The sequence below is a fragment of the Mixophyes fleayi genome, chromosome 4, assembly GCF_038048845.1.
Source record: "Mixophyes fleayi isolate aMixFle1 chromosome 4, aMixFle1.hap1, whole genome shotgun sequence".
Classification (NCBI taxonomy): Eukaryota; Metazoa; Chordata; class Amphibia; order Anura; family Limnodynastidae; genus Mixophyes; species Mixophyes fleayi.
In genome coordinates this window covers 87,067,542-87,080,914 of record NC_134405.1, presented here as the reverse complement: position 1 = coordinate 87,080,914, position 13,373 = coordinate 87,067,542, and the positions used below count along the sequence as shown (strand labels likewise).

The window sequence follows — 13,373 nt, the reverse complement described above, 5'->3', positions numbered from 1 at the left end:
CCTCCACTAATCACACACACTACAAAGAAAATAACAAACAAATGCTTAGAGGGTAAGCAACAGGGCCGCTCTGTCAGACCGCAATTAGGGCCGGGGGGTAGGCCGGCCGGCCGCCCCCCGGATGCAATATATGTTCTTTTTACCCACAACAGATGCGGCCGCGTCATTGATGATGCGGCCGCTTCCCCTGTCATTGTGATGCGGCCACCTGTGCGCTGACGCGGCCGCATCCTCTGTCATGTGATGCGGCCGTCTGTGTGCCCCCCGGCCACGCCTCTCCCAGCCCGCGCCTGGTAAGCAACCTGTATCCCTAATAGATAATATTGCACATCTGACCCCTTTAAAACTAGCTGGTGCAGTGAGATATTGACCTGAGGGTGAAAACAGAACGAAAAGATAATAGTAAATTATTCTACATTCTTGTCTGACGTAGAACATAACTCTTGTGTAACTGTATCCAGCGCTATGGAAACTGTGTCGCCTTATAAATAATAACTATCGAGAGCACAGTAACAAGTGTGGTACAAGGAATCAGAGTTTTTATTGATATGCTGACTGCAAATATCAACAGATATTTCTAAAGGTATTAAATTCATTGAAGCTTCTAGGACTTAGACACACATAATATCTATTACATGTGGTGTATACAGAGTAAACACTACTTACTAGTGTTAGGAGCCACGGCGGCTCACTGCCCCTCTCATTGTCCCAGCTGTCATGGCAACAGCCCAGATGTCACTTTCAGTCTCGTCGTCCTGGCCGTCAACAAGGCAATGGCCGGAACATTCACATAATCAGCGCCACGTCTTGGTAAGTATAGGCAGCTGGGCATGTGCACAATTGGTGTACATTAACAGCCTCCTGAGGCTGATTGGCACCCCTGTCCTACTCCCCCGATCATTGGTCCTCATGTGTGTTTATAAGGCAGGGAGGGCTTTGCCTCCCTACCGGTTATAGAGTCCTGTGTGCTGCACATTTGTTAACCAGCTCTGTGGATACTCTGCATTATTGACCTGATTCCTGCTGTGGCTTGTTTTTGTACTTTGATTAAATGCTGATTGCCTGTCTTTGGAATACCCGTGTTTGCAGCCTGCCCTGACCTCTGGCCTGTCCTTGTTTATCATGCTCACTGCTAACCCATGAACTTTGGACTGTCTCCGTTATCTGCCTCCTGTATCCCTGTTACCCTCCACCCTGTGATACGGTTATCACTGTTAACCTTTTACAACTCTAGAGTGCCTCGAACATAATCAATTCTACGGGAAAGCCAGTCGCTGAGGTGAAGACCTCTATCCTGTTTGGTTATAAAAGTTGAACTAGTTAACCATTAGCCCTAACAACCAGCCCCCTCCTAAGTATATAGTAGGGGCTGCCAAATATATATCCAGAAAACATTTTGACAACAAGGTCATTATTGGAAAAGGTGATTTTGCCCTATTCATATAAAAAGCGTAATAAACTCTATGGCTCAATTCTTGCTTTGGGCGGGGATGGGGTCACTTTCTCATGACTCTGTGCTCTGCTCCGTTGCATACACTTATTTATTTTATTGTAGTTGTTATATGATAAATCCATAAAATGTATATTTTCTTTTATATTGAAGTTTTTTGCAGGGTACATTCTACTGGAATAATCATGTATTTCTATGTTTATGTTTACAAACGTTAAAAAAAAGACAGCCAGTGCAGAAAAATCCTTCATTTGCTCTCAATATATTTTGCACATTATAGACCTATGATGAGAGAGGGGATAAAGCAATAGGGCAGATAACATGAGTGAAAACCAAGGAAAAGAGTAGAAGAGATAACAAGGGTCTTCAGGAAGCAGGTGCGTTAAAATAATATCTTGGGGCTGTATTAGAGTATGCCTGCCATTTTATACCCCTTTAAAGCCCACTAAATATACTGTATTTGTAAATTTGCATTTCATGGAATTTGTAATCATTTTGTGGTGTTGTTGGGGTAGGACTGGAATAGGACACAGGAACTTGCACAGCTAATAGTAATACTAAAATTAATATTATCAAGACACTGGTTACTGCCCGGTGGTTAGTTGTGTCTAACACACTTATTGATCACTGGGTGAGAATTGCTCTATCCTGTTGCATTCAAGAATTATGTGTCTATGGCCTATTATACTTGCTGGTCTGATCATCAGCACCCAGACTATGTGCACACGGTGTACTGCAACATAATAGAACAGGCAATTCATAACAGATGTGTATAGCATCATAAATTTAATACAATTTCTTACAATTTATTTTAATCTTCATTTGGTGTTAATTAATGGAAATAATATTTTATTACAAGTGTCAATCCCTTATTTTTGGCCCACTGGCTGGTAGTGGCTAACACACTGATTGATCATTGCGTGAGAATTCCTCTCTCTTATTGTGTTTACTAAATCTCTCGCACAAACTTATAAAGGGTTGTCTGTGGTCTGTCATACTCACTGCTCTGGTCATCATCACCACTCACACTGTGTGCATACTGTGTACAGCAATTTAGTAATACTCCCAGTTCTGGACAGCTGTACAGCAGCTGAAATCATACAATTTACTTTGATAGTGATTTGGTGTACCACAATTATTGTACTTATACTGTATTGGTACAATTTGGCCTACATTTTTGTGTACCAAATAAAATACTATGCTGACTTTTATGTTTTGAGCACTGGCTAGTATTTAAGACCTTTAGATCATTGTAAGACTTGCCCTTTCCTTGTACTGCGACATTTCTTAATTATCTTAATTATCATATTATTTGTAATGATCAATTCTGTGATATTGGACATTGTGCACTGTTTGAGCACCACCTTCTTTTGTTGGCACTACCTTAAACAATTAATAATATTATTTAAAATGCCAAAATAGAAAACAGAGTTAGGTAAAAAAAGCACATGCATAAAATGCCCTATAATAGAAGTCTTCAACTAAAATTTAAGCAATCAAAGCTGGGACGCAACTTCTGTACTGGTATTATGAGAAGTTCATCAAACCTCAATGAGGTTAATAAGGAGAAAATTAGTAATGTCTAATGAGCCTCACAAGTTGCGTGGAACAAGCCGACTTATGAATAAGTTGCATTAAAGGTTTAAAGGGAAACTCCCCTGCACTCTTACCAGCAGCACCTGGACATCAGAAAGAATACAATGTCATCTTGCTGATGTTGATATAAACTCAGTGGCACCAACAACAGCAGCATTTGATCACAGAGTAAGACACTCTTTTACTGGTATCAATAGTGAAGACAAACTGCATTTTTCAATGATTAAAAAAGATTATTAGCATTATTGGATGAAAATGTACAATTACCAAATTCTCAAAAGCTAAGGCAAGGTGGGTGAGGCAGAATAAAAGGGGACAGATAATATGTTTACAATTGGCTAAAGATTTTTTTTAAATGTTGAAAGTAGGGATGGTGGTGATAATGGATCACATAATTTGTAATTTCCTCCCCAGTCATTATCCATATGACTAACATTGTCCCTGTTACCCTGGCATACAATACCTCTACTGTATTGCTGATATTAATGATATTGATGATATTATTACTGTTGTTCAATTGCCCAACTGTGCCACTATTAATTATAACAATGATGAATTAGCCAGCACTGGTAGAGGGTGATACAGATATACATGCCATTGCAACACTGAAATGATGCATGTCTGGATTTTTCTTACCTCTGTATGATGCTGTGTCACAGGTGTAACATCCTATGAATGTCATTGGGTACACAAGACTACAAAAAAAACCATACTGGTAGGTTAATTGGCTGCAATCAAAAATTAACCCTAGTCTCTCCCTCTCTGTCTGTCTATGTGTGAGTGTGTGTCTATAGTAGGAAATTTAGACTGTAAGCTCCAATGGGGCAGGGATTGATGTGAATGAGTTCTCTGTACAGCGCTGCGGAATTAGTGGCGCTATATAAATAAATGATGATGATGATGATGCATTGGTCCATTCAGGGCAAATTAAATTGTTTTCCTCTGATTTCTACTATCACTCCTTTCCCACTATGGTGCTGAGTTATCCATGCCAGTGGTGATGGAGGAAAAGTGACATTTCTAGACAAAGGGCCAGAGATGCACCAGTAGAGGTGCTAATTCCATTACTCAGACACAGGACATGTTTTGATACAGCAGATGCGTCAAGGCTGGATCCTCTGTCATTACTTCATAGAACATCAGGATGCAACCTGGATACATGTGCCAGGGAACAATTGGTTCCCAGGTGGCTCTCTGCTCTGCCCCATCAGGGCATTCTCAGGCACTTGGACTAGATCAGCAAGGTCATCCTAATACTCAAATACACCCGACCATGCTGAAGGGTCACAAAACTGGAAATTGATCCACTTCTACAACAACAACAACAGATAATGCTTAGGCCAATGGGAATGTAGTCAGCATCTCTAGCACTTAAGCTCTTTCATTGCCTAATGTGTCACTTGGCATATAGACAACAGCGCTGCTGACAGTCTTATGTCTTGTAGACAAAGCTTAACATTCCAGAAAGGCCTCCTGTTTCTCACCCACAATACTCTCTGTCTCTATCTCAATTGCAGGGACCAATGCATTAAATGGCATGATTGGCACAATTGCTATTGGTAAAAGCAAATTTGCCTACTAAGCTAACAATTCAATTTGCCTGTAACTTATCCTGCAACTTTTCTTCCAAAAAGCGGTAATCCAGATGCAGCAACTACTGTGTAAGAGTTTAAACCTCTGCTGTACACTGATGCTCTAAAATCAGCTGCAGCAATATGTGCAGCGGCACCTGGCAAGCTGTAGGCTGCCAGTAGAAACAACTGGTGGGACTGCGAAAAATCTCTGCCCTCTGTCTGTCTGCCAATGACATCTCTACAAATGCAGAATGAGAGTCCTTTCTCGTTCTAATAGACCTGCAAGAACTGTCATCTTAAAAAATCACTAAAAGTGTATTTTTTGCTATTTTAATTTAATTTATTCTGTTTGTTTGGGGGGTCTCTCTTTTTCTGTGTTCTTTTTTTTTTTTTTACTTTTTTCTCTCCTTCTCAATCTTAGGAGGGAATCTACTAAAGAACTATTTTTATAAATAGTGATTTAAACTGCCATGTTTAAGCCATTTACATGGCAATACTCAAATTGCTGAATCTATTAGGAGCAATCGCCACAGAAGTGGATTCCTCATCATCATTTCATCATCAGTTATTTATATAGCGCCACTAATTCCGCAGCGCTGTACAGAGAACTCATTCACATCACTGCCTGCCCCATTGGGGCTTACAGTCTAAATTCCCTTATATAGACACACACTCACAGACAGACAGAGAGGGAGACACTAGGGTCAATTTTGATAGCAGCCGATTAACCTACTAGTATGTTTTTGGAGTGTGGGAGGAAACCGGAGCACCCGGAGTAAGCCCACGCAAACACAGGGAGAACATACAAACTCCACACAGATAAGGCCATGGTCAGGAATTGAACTCATGATCCCAGTGCTGTGAGGCAGAAGTGCTAACCACTGAGCCACTGTGCTGCTGTGATTCTTTCTCAAACCTGCTGGAAAATCGCTGAAAATGTCAATTTCTGCATTGATAATTATAAAACAGGGATAATCTGACTGATAAGTTTAGTAACTCCTCATAGTAATCACCAAATAAACTATTTTCGCTCAAATAAGTGAGATAAGAGAGAAAAAAACCAAAACCATGTATGCATGTACTGAGCTTTTCAAATAAAAGGAATGGCCATTAAAATTAATGCAAAAAATTCTGCAAATAATTAAATAAATGGGACAGCATGTCTGCCACAAATCCTCAGCCAGTCCCATCAATTATAATAATAAAATCCATGAAGCTGGTCAGTGCAGGGCTGGTCTTCTCTACGGGGAGTGGTGCAACACCAAACCCTCACAGACTACCAACCCTGCCCTGAAATGCACTGCGATTCTTCCTAAAACCCTGAACTGTAGGAGATGGCGATATGAACCAGATTTTAGAAATCAACAATATTAGTGGTTCAAGAATAATTTGCCTATTAGGACCCCTGGTCATTTTGACAAAATAGTAAAAATAAATAAATAATAAATATTTTAAAATAAACTTTAATCAAATTAAAGATCATCCAAACTATTATTTTACACTTTATTAAATATCAAATAAAATGTTCTTTTCTTTTCTTTCTTCATTAATTTTTGTTACACCATATGTGAAATGAAATTCTTCCCTTCACTCTTCATTCTTAATCCGTGATAGTTCAGTGCACACTATCGCTACACACTACTAAATGATCAAAGCAATTTGTCCCCAGGACTAACCCTAACCCTAATTGTTGCCAGCCAATCACAAACAGTTTCATACACTAATTGAATCTATAGTTTGATATGGGGAAAAAGTCAATTCACATTGTTATGGAGTTCCACTCATTTCAATGGGCCAATTCATATTAATGGATTTTATACAAGTAGTGCATATTCTGGAATCCATATTGAAATGAATGGGGATTTAAAAATACTAAAGCTCCGATATTTAGAGCACCTCACAAGCAAAATCCCTTTTTTTTTTTAATCGCCCAAAATCGTTCAAAATCACCAAAATCCACTCAATTTTAGAATAAAGTCACTCAGAGATTAGATTGAGCAATGAATTTACCTTTTTTTAGGTCAAATGATAGTGATTATTATTATAATTCTCGTAGATTAGTAAGGCACCACAGCGCTCCGCAGAGCTGTACAGTAGGAAAAACAGGACATACACAAAACAAGGGCATACAAGGTACCCAAAAAATGTAGACATGAATACAAAGGGCATGGAGGACCCTGTTCATTAGAGTGCTTACGATTTAAAACTCGCATAAAATTCAATCTTTAGTAGTACTCAGCCTCCTCTACTCTGCCTTTACTCGTATTTTAATAATTTTTCTGATTTTTCTCCATCCTTCTTACTCTGGTTTTAACATTTTTCCCGACATTTAACTTTCCTTCTCACACTTACTATACTGTTTTTATTCTCAAGCTTTTTCTCTGTCTCCTTTTAACAATTTCTCCGATGTTTCTCCTTTCTCCTCGTATTTACTCTCCTTAGCCGTATCACACTTTTTCCTGCTTATACTCACTCTCAGTTTTTCTTCCTCCTTATGCACTTTTTATCCAATTTTATTACCCTGTTTTTTAATCGTTCAGTGATTTTGTCTCTCTCTGTACAACACTACCCATTCACTGACCTTTTTATAGCATTTTCTTCCCCCCCCCCCTCAAAAAAAAAAAAGATAAGTAAAATGTTAAAGTTCTTGGAAATATTCACCTCATTCCAGATTAGGCAGTGGAATTTCACATGTTTGCTGGCAAAGTTTGGCCTTAAATGCTTCCAGTAGTACCCATACCTCTCCACCCAGTAGAGTGAATTGACCATAATCCCAGTTTTATTCGCAGACTAGAAATTCTGCAACATATACATTTACAAACACAATGGAAAATAGCATTACGGAGAATGGTGAAACCAAACTGGAACTCCAAGATTATGTCACTGGAAACTTGCATCTCTTCAAAAAGGTTGGTTCCATCACAATTTCTCTAATTTCTGTCCCACAAAAACAATAAATATATTTTAAATATCTTAAGTTATGATAATGTCTGGGAATTTGTACCTATCTATATATGATTTACTCTTTTATGTAAGGTTTCCTGCATTTTAGGATAAGATATTACTTATTATACTGACTAAAGCATAATTCAACTTACAGTTTTTAGCTTCAAAAAGTAAGATAGGACTAAGCAAAGTCCGACTCTTTTATTCTTATGAACTTTTTATTCTTATGAGCTTTTAAGTTCCTGAATTTTATAAGGGTTAATAAAAACTGGGGGGGGAAGGGGGGGTAAATGTACACGTATGCAAAGTAAAAACATCACTTCAACATACTGTCTACTATACCATTTGGGCCACCACTTTAATTGAATTAAATGTTTCCACTTTTCTGACAAAATATTTCTTGACCAAGACTTATTTATCTTAAATAAGTCATGACATCAAGGGGATATCAGAATTATTCTTATTTTACTTTTGCACATTATAATATTTTTGCCAAAAATAGAAATAAATGGCAGAGTTGAACAATAAAGCATATGATAAAATAAATCTTTATCAACAGGGATCTACAAAGTCACACATTGGAAAAAGAACAAGAGAATAAATACAATAGAAAGAAGTAAATTGCCGCAAAGAGTCAATTTCATCACTTAAAGAAATTCATAATAATGTAAGTTTATGGACAATGAATCTGGGATATATTTGAAGAAATGTTGGGGTTGTTTTCTGTTCTTTTCATTCTGTACAATGTGTTGGCTTTGGGCAAAACATTTGACCTGTCACGGAGGTGACTTTAGTACCTGCAAGTATTGGCTCAGCTACGCCAGGAGGCGCGGAGTCTAACACGCCGCCGGTATTCACCAGGGACCCCCGCAAGGGAGTTTGGACTTCGCGGCGAACGACGTGCAGGTCGCGGCCCTCCCAGGTAGCTCTTTGCGAGGTAAGGGAAAATCCGTGGAGGTACAGGCCGAGTCAGAACCAAGCGGGCAGGTAAGGTACAGAATCAGGAAGCAGAGGATAGTCAGCAGGCCGAGGTCAGAACCGAAGTATAAATGCAGGACACAGGGAGAATCCAAAGGCAAAGTCAGGAAGCCGGGTCAATAACAGGAATCAATGGAGAAATACACAAAGGATGGCTGAAACGCTGGAGGCTAGGAAACTAGTTGCTCTGGCATCCTAGTGATGTCAGAGCAGGATATAAATAGCAAGAGCTAAACCCTCATTGGTGGGCAGTGATTCGGCGGCCAGCTGTCTGGCCGCCGACAGGAAATCATAGCAGCGCGTCCCGTTGTCATGGCGACGGGCGCGCATGCGCACACCGCCGCCGGAAGGTGCGTCTCCGTTGCCTAGCAACGGGACGCTGAAGGAGAGTCAGACGTCCGTCCCTGCTTAGCGTGGAGGCGCGGGGACGGCGTCTGACAGTACCCCCCTCCTCACAATCGGAAGACCTATCTGGTAAGGAGCGCCGTTTAAGAAAGGCGGATAGTAATCCTGGAGCATGCAAATCTTCTTTAAAAACCCAAGACCTCTCCTCTGGACCAAAGCCTTTCCAATGTACCAGGTACTGTAAACGTCCTCGAAATTTACGTTCCTCCAGGATTTGACTAACCTCATATTCGTCCCCCATAGTGGTTGGAATAGCATGAGGAACAGGGGTGACGTGGGAAAACTTGTTGAGTATCAGAGGTTTAAGGAGGGAAATATGGAAGGTGTTATGGATCTTCAGTGCCCGAGGAAGTTGGAGTCTAACCGTAACTGGGTTAATAATTTGAGTAACTGAGAAGGGTCCAATGAAGCGGGGTGCCAGTTTCATGGCGTGAACCAGAAGTCTCAAATTCCTAGTGGACAACCAGACCTTGTCCCCGACCTGGAGGGCTGGTACGACTCTTCTATGAATATCAGCGGAGGATTTATAATGACGTCCAGACTTGAGAAGATTCTGTTTGGTGGAAACCCATAGTTTAGCCATATCTTGAGTCATGGCGTGGGTGGCAGGGACCCTGGGGGGTGGGAAAGAAAACGGTGGGAAGCATGGGATGGGTCCCATATACAATAAAGAATGGGGAATAACCAGAAGAAGAATGATTGTGGTTGTTGTGGTCAAATTCGGCCCAAGGTAGCAGAAGACTCCAATTGGATTGGTTGTGTGAAGAAAAGCAACGAAGAAATAATTCTAAATCTTGATTAACTCGCTCCGTCTGACCGTTGGTTTGTGGGTGGTACCCAGAGGAGAATTTAAGACTGATACCTAAGTCCTTGCAGAAGGCTCTCCAGAAGCGAGATACAAACTGGACGCCACGGTCCGAGATTATCCCCAGAGGACAACCGTGTAGGCGGAAGATCTCTTTAATAAAGATTTGTGCTAGTTTAGTTGCAGTAGGAAGGCCCTTGAGGGGAACGAAGTGGGTCATTTTAGAAAATCTGTCGACAGTGACCCAGATGGTGTTGTAGCCGTTGCTGGGTGGTAAGTCGGTGATGAAATCCATTGAGATGCTAGACCAAGGGTGATCAGGAATTGGAAGAGGTTGTAACAGTCCAGCGGGAGGTTGTCTAGGTACTTTATTCTGAGCACAAGTAGTGCATGAGGCTACAAACTCCCGGACGTCAGTACGGATGGTGGGCCACCAGTATTGCCGAGAAAGTAGTGAAAGAGTCTTCTCTGATCCGGCATGTCCAGCAAACTTGGAAGTATGTGCCCAACGGAGCGCCTTCAGGCGAAGGTGTGGTTCCAGAAAGGAGCAACCGACAGGCGGTGTCCGAGTGACTGCCACAATGCAAGAAGGTTCTGAGACCGGTGGAGGTTCTACTGAGTGAGGAGTATCAGAGGTGTCGAAGGAACGGGACAGAGCATCAGCCTTGGAGTTTAGTGAACCAGCACGGTAGGTGAGTCTGAGATTGAACCGAGCAAAAAACGAGGACCATCTGGCTTGACGGGGATTCAAGCACCGAGCCTCCCGAAGGTAGATTAGATTCTTGTGATCGGTAAGTACGGTGACCGGGTGGAGAGCACCTTCCAGGAGGTGACGCCATTCCTCGAGTGCAGATTTTACAGCTAATAACTCTTTATCCCCGATGCCGTAATTAGATTCAGAAGGGGAAAATCTCCTAGAGAAGAACCCGCAGGGTATTAGTCTCCCAGAATTAGTCTCTTGCGACAAGACTGCCCCGACACCAACCGAGGAGGCATCAACTTCGACTAGAAATGGTTTGTTCTGATCAGGTTGAGCAATCACTGAAGCAGAAGAGAAGGCTTTTTTGAGGAGTTCAAAAGCGGTAATGGCTTCCGGAGACCAAACTTGGGGATTAGCTGTTTTTCTGGTCAGATGGGTAATGGGTGCAATGATGGAAGAAAAGTGAGGTATAAACTGTCGATAGTAGTTGGCGAATCCGACAAATCTCTGAATTGCTTTTAGTCCCACTGGTCTGGGCCATTCGAGTATAGCAGATAATTTCACAGGATCCATCTGCAGACCGACTCCAGATACAATGTAACCCAGGAAGGGGATCTGGGATACCTCAAAAACACACTTCTCGGGTTTGCAGTATAATTTATTTGTTCTTAACCGAGAAAGAACCTCTGCAACATGAGCACGATGGGTGACCAAATCTGGAGAGAAGATTAAAATATCATCAAGATAAGCTACAACAGAAACGTAGAGAAGGTCTTGAAAAATCTCGTTAATAAAAGACTGAAACACAGCAGGGGCATTGCACAATCCAAAGGGCATCACGAGATACTCAAAGTGACCCTCTTTAGTGCAAAAAGCAGTCTTCCACTCGTCACCAGAGCGTATCCGGATGAGGTTGTATGCTCCTCTCAAATCTAATTTAGTAAAGATCTTAGAACCAGAGATCCTATCAAATAGTTCCGAGATGAGAGGCAACGGGTATCTGTTTTTCACAGTGATGGCATTCAATCGCCGGTAATCTATACAAGGCCGTAAAGTCCCGTCTTTTTTTTTGACAAAGAAGAATCCCGCCCCTGCGGGAGAGGTAGACTTCCTGATAAATCCACGCTGCAGATTTTCAGATATATAAGTAGACATGGCAGCAGTCTCGGGAAGGGATAATGGGTAAATCCTGCCCTTGGGAAGCGGTTTATCAGGAAGAAGTTCAATGGAGCAATCCCATGCCCGATGAGGGGGTAGGGCCTCGGCTGCAGTTTTGCAGAACACATCTCGGTAGGAGTTATATGCAGAAGGTAATTCAATCTGAGGAGATGTCCGACGACAAGGAAGAGTAGAGTGGCCAGACTTTAGACCAGACAGGCAGGACTTAAAACATTGTGGGCCCCAAGAGGTAACCATAGCACGATTCCAATCAAATTGGGGTGAGTGAAGTTTGAGCCAAGGTAATCCTAAAATGACAGTGTTGACTGAACGAGGAAGAACCAAAAACTCGATAAGTTCAGAATGTAGCACCCCTACCATCAGCCGAATAGGAGAACAGATGTGGGACACCGACCCGTTGGAGATCCGAGTCCCATCCACTGCGGTGGGAAATAACGGCTGAGGCAATTTTAGAGTATTTAATTGGAGTTGCGATGCCAGAGTGGCAGATATAAAATTCCCGGCAGAGCCGGAATCCACAAAGGCTAGGGTCTCAAAGGGGCCAACAGCTGAGTCCAAGGAAATGGGCATGAGGCAATCTGTGCTAGCAGTAGTGTAGGGAGTGGTAACTCCAACTCCTAAGTCGGCCTCCCTGCCACCGACTAGGAGGGGGCGTTTCCCGGTCTTTTAGTGCAAGAGGATATGGTATGACCAGGATCCCCGCAGTATAAGCACAGATTCTGTTTGAAACGTCGCTGGCGTTCCTCAGCGGAAAGTCGAGATCGGCCAATCTGCATCGGTTCCTCCTGAAGTATCGGATTTTGGAACATGGGAGCTAGGCGAGTAGGGACCCGTCTGGAGGCGGAACGTTCCTGTGTACGTTCTCGAAATCGTAGATCAATGCGGTTGCATAGGGTGATTAATAAATCCAAATCAGTAGAAAGCTCCCGAGACGTTAACTCGTCCTTAGCTCGATCAGACAGGCCTTGCCAGAATGCCGCTACTAGGGCTTCGTTGTTCCAGCTGAGTTCAGAGGACAGGGTGCGGAACTGAATGGCGTACTGTCCGACTGTCATGGACCCTTGACGGAGGTTAAGGAGGCTGGAGGCAGCAGAGGATACGCGGCCTGGCTCATCGAAGACCTTACGGAAGGTCTCAATAAAGGTAGAAGAGTTAGCAAGCAGTGCATCATTTCGCTCCCACAAGGGAGAAGCCCAAGCGAGTGCCTGTCCGGATAATAGAGAGATGATAAAAGCCACTTTGATGCGTTCTGAGGGGAACGAGGCTGGATTACACTCGAAGTGAATAAGACACTGGTTTAGGAACCCCCTGCATCTCTTAGGCTCTCCGTCAAACTTCTCCGACGGGGAAAGTCTCAAAACAGCAGTGGATGCCACGGCAGGAGAGGAGGAAGTTGCTGCAGCCGCAGGAGTAGTCACGGGAACATTCTGAGCTGCGGTCATGGAGGCCTGGAGGGCCTCGAGACGTGAGGCGACTCCTTGAACACAATGAAGCAACTGTGCTTGCTCAGCTTCTTGTTTCTCCACTCTATGCGCCAAATGAAGTAGTAGATCACGTGCAGAAGGTTCGTTAGACGACTCGGTAGACGATGCCAGAGCAAACTGTCACGGAGGTGACTTTAGTACCTGCAAGTATTGGCTCAGCTACGCCAGGAGGCGCGGAGTCTAACACGCCGCCGGTATTCACCAGGGACCCCCGCAAGGGAGTTTGGACTTCGCGGCGAACGACGTGCAGGTCGCG

At 42.7% G+C, this 13,373-nt stretch overlaps 1 protein-coding gene across 1 annotated transcript in view; it reads right to left on the bottom strand.

Moving 5' to 3' along the window:
• The window catches only part of LOC142150724 (uncharacterized), a 122,158-nt gene extending 109,083 nt beyond the window's left edge, over positions 1-13,075 (bottom strand). Inside the window, exon 1 of the mRNA XM_075205917.1 lies at positions 12,325-13,075. Within this exon, the coding sequence (XP_075062018.1) occupies positions 12,325-13,075 (751 nt within the window). The remainder of the gene's footprint in view (positions 1-12,324) is intronic.
• Positions 13,076-13,373: the final 298 nt, after the last annotated feature.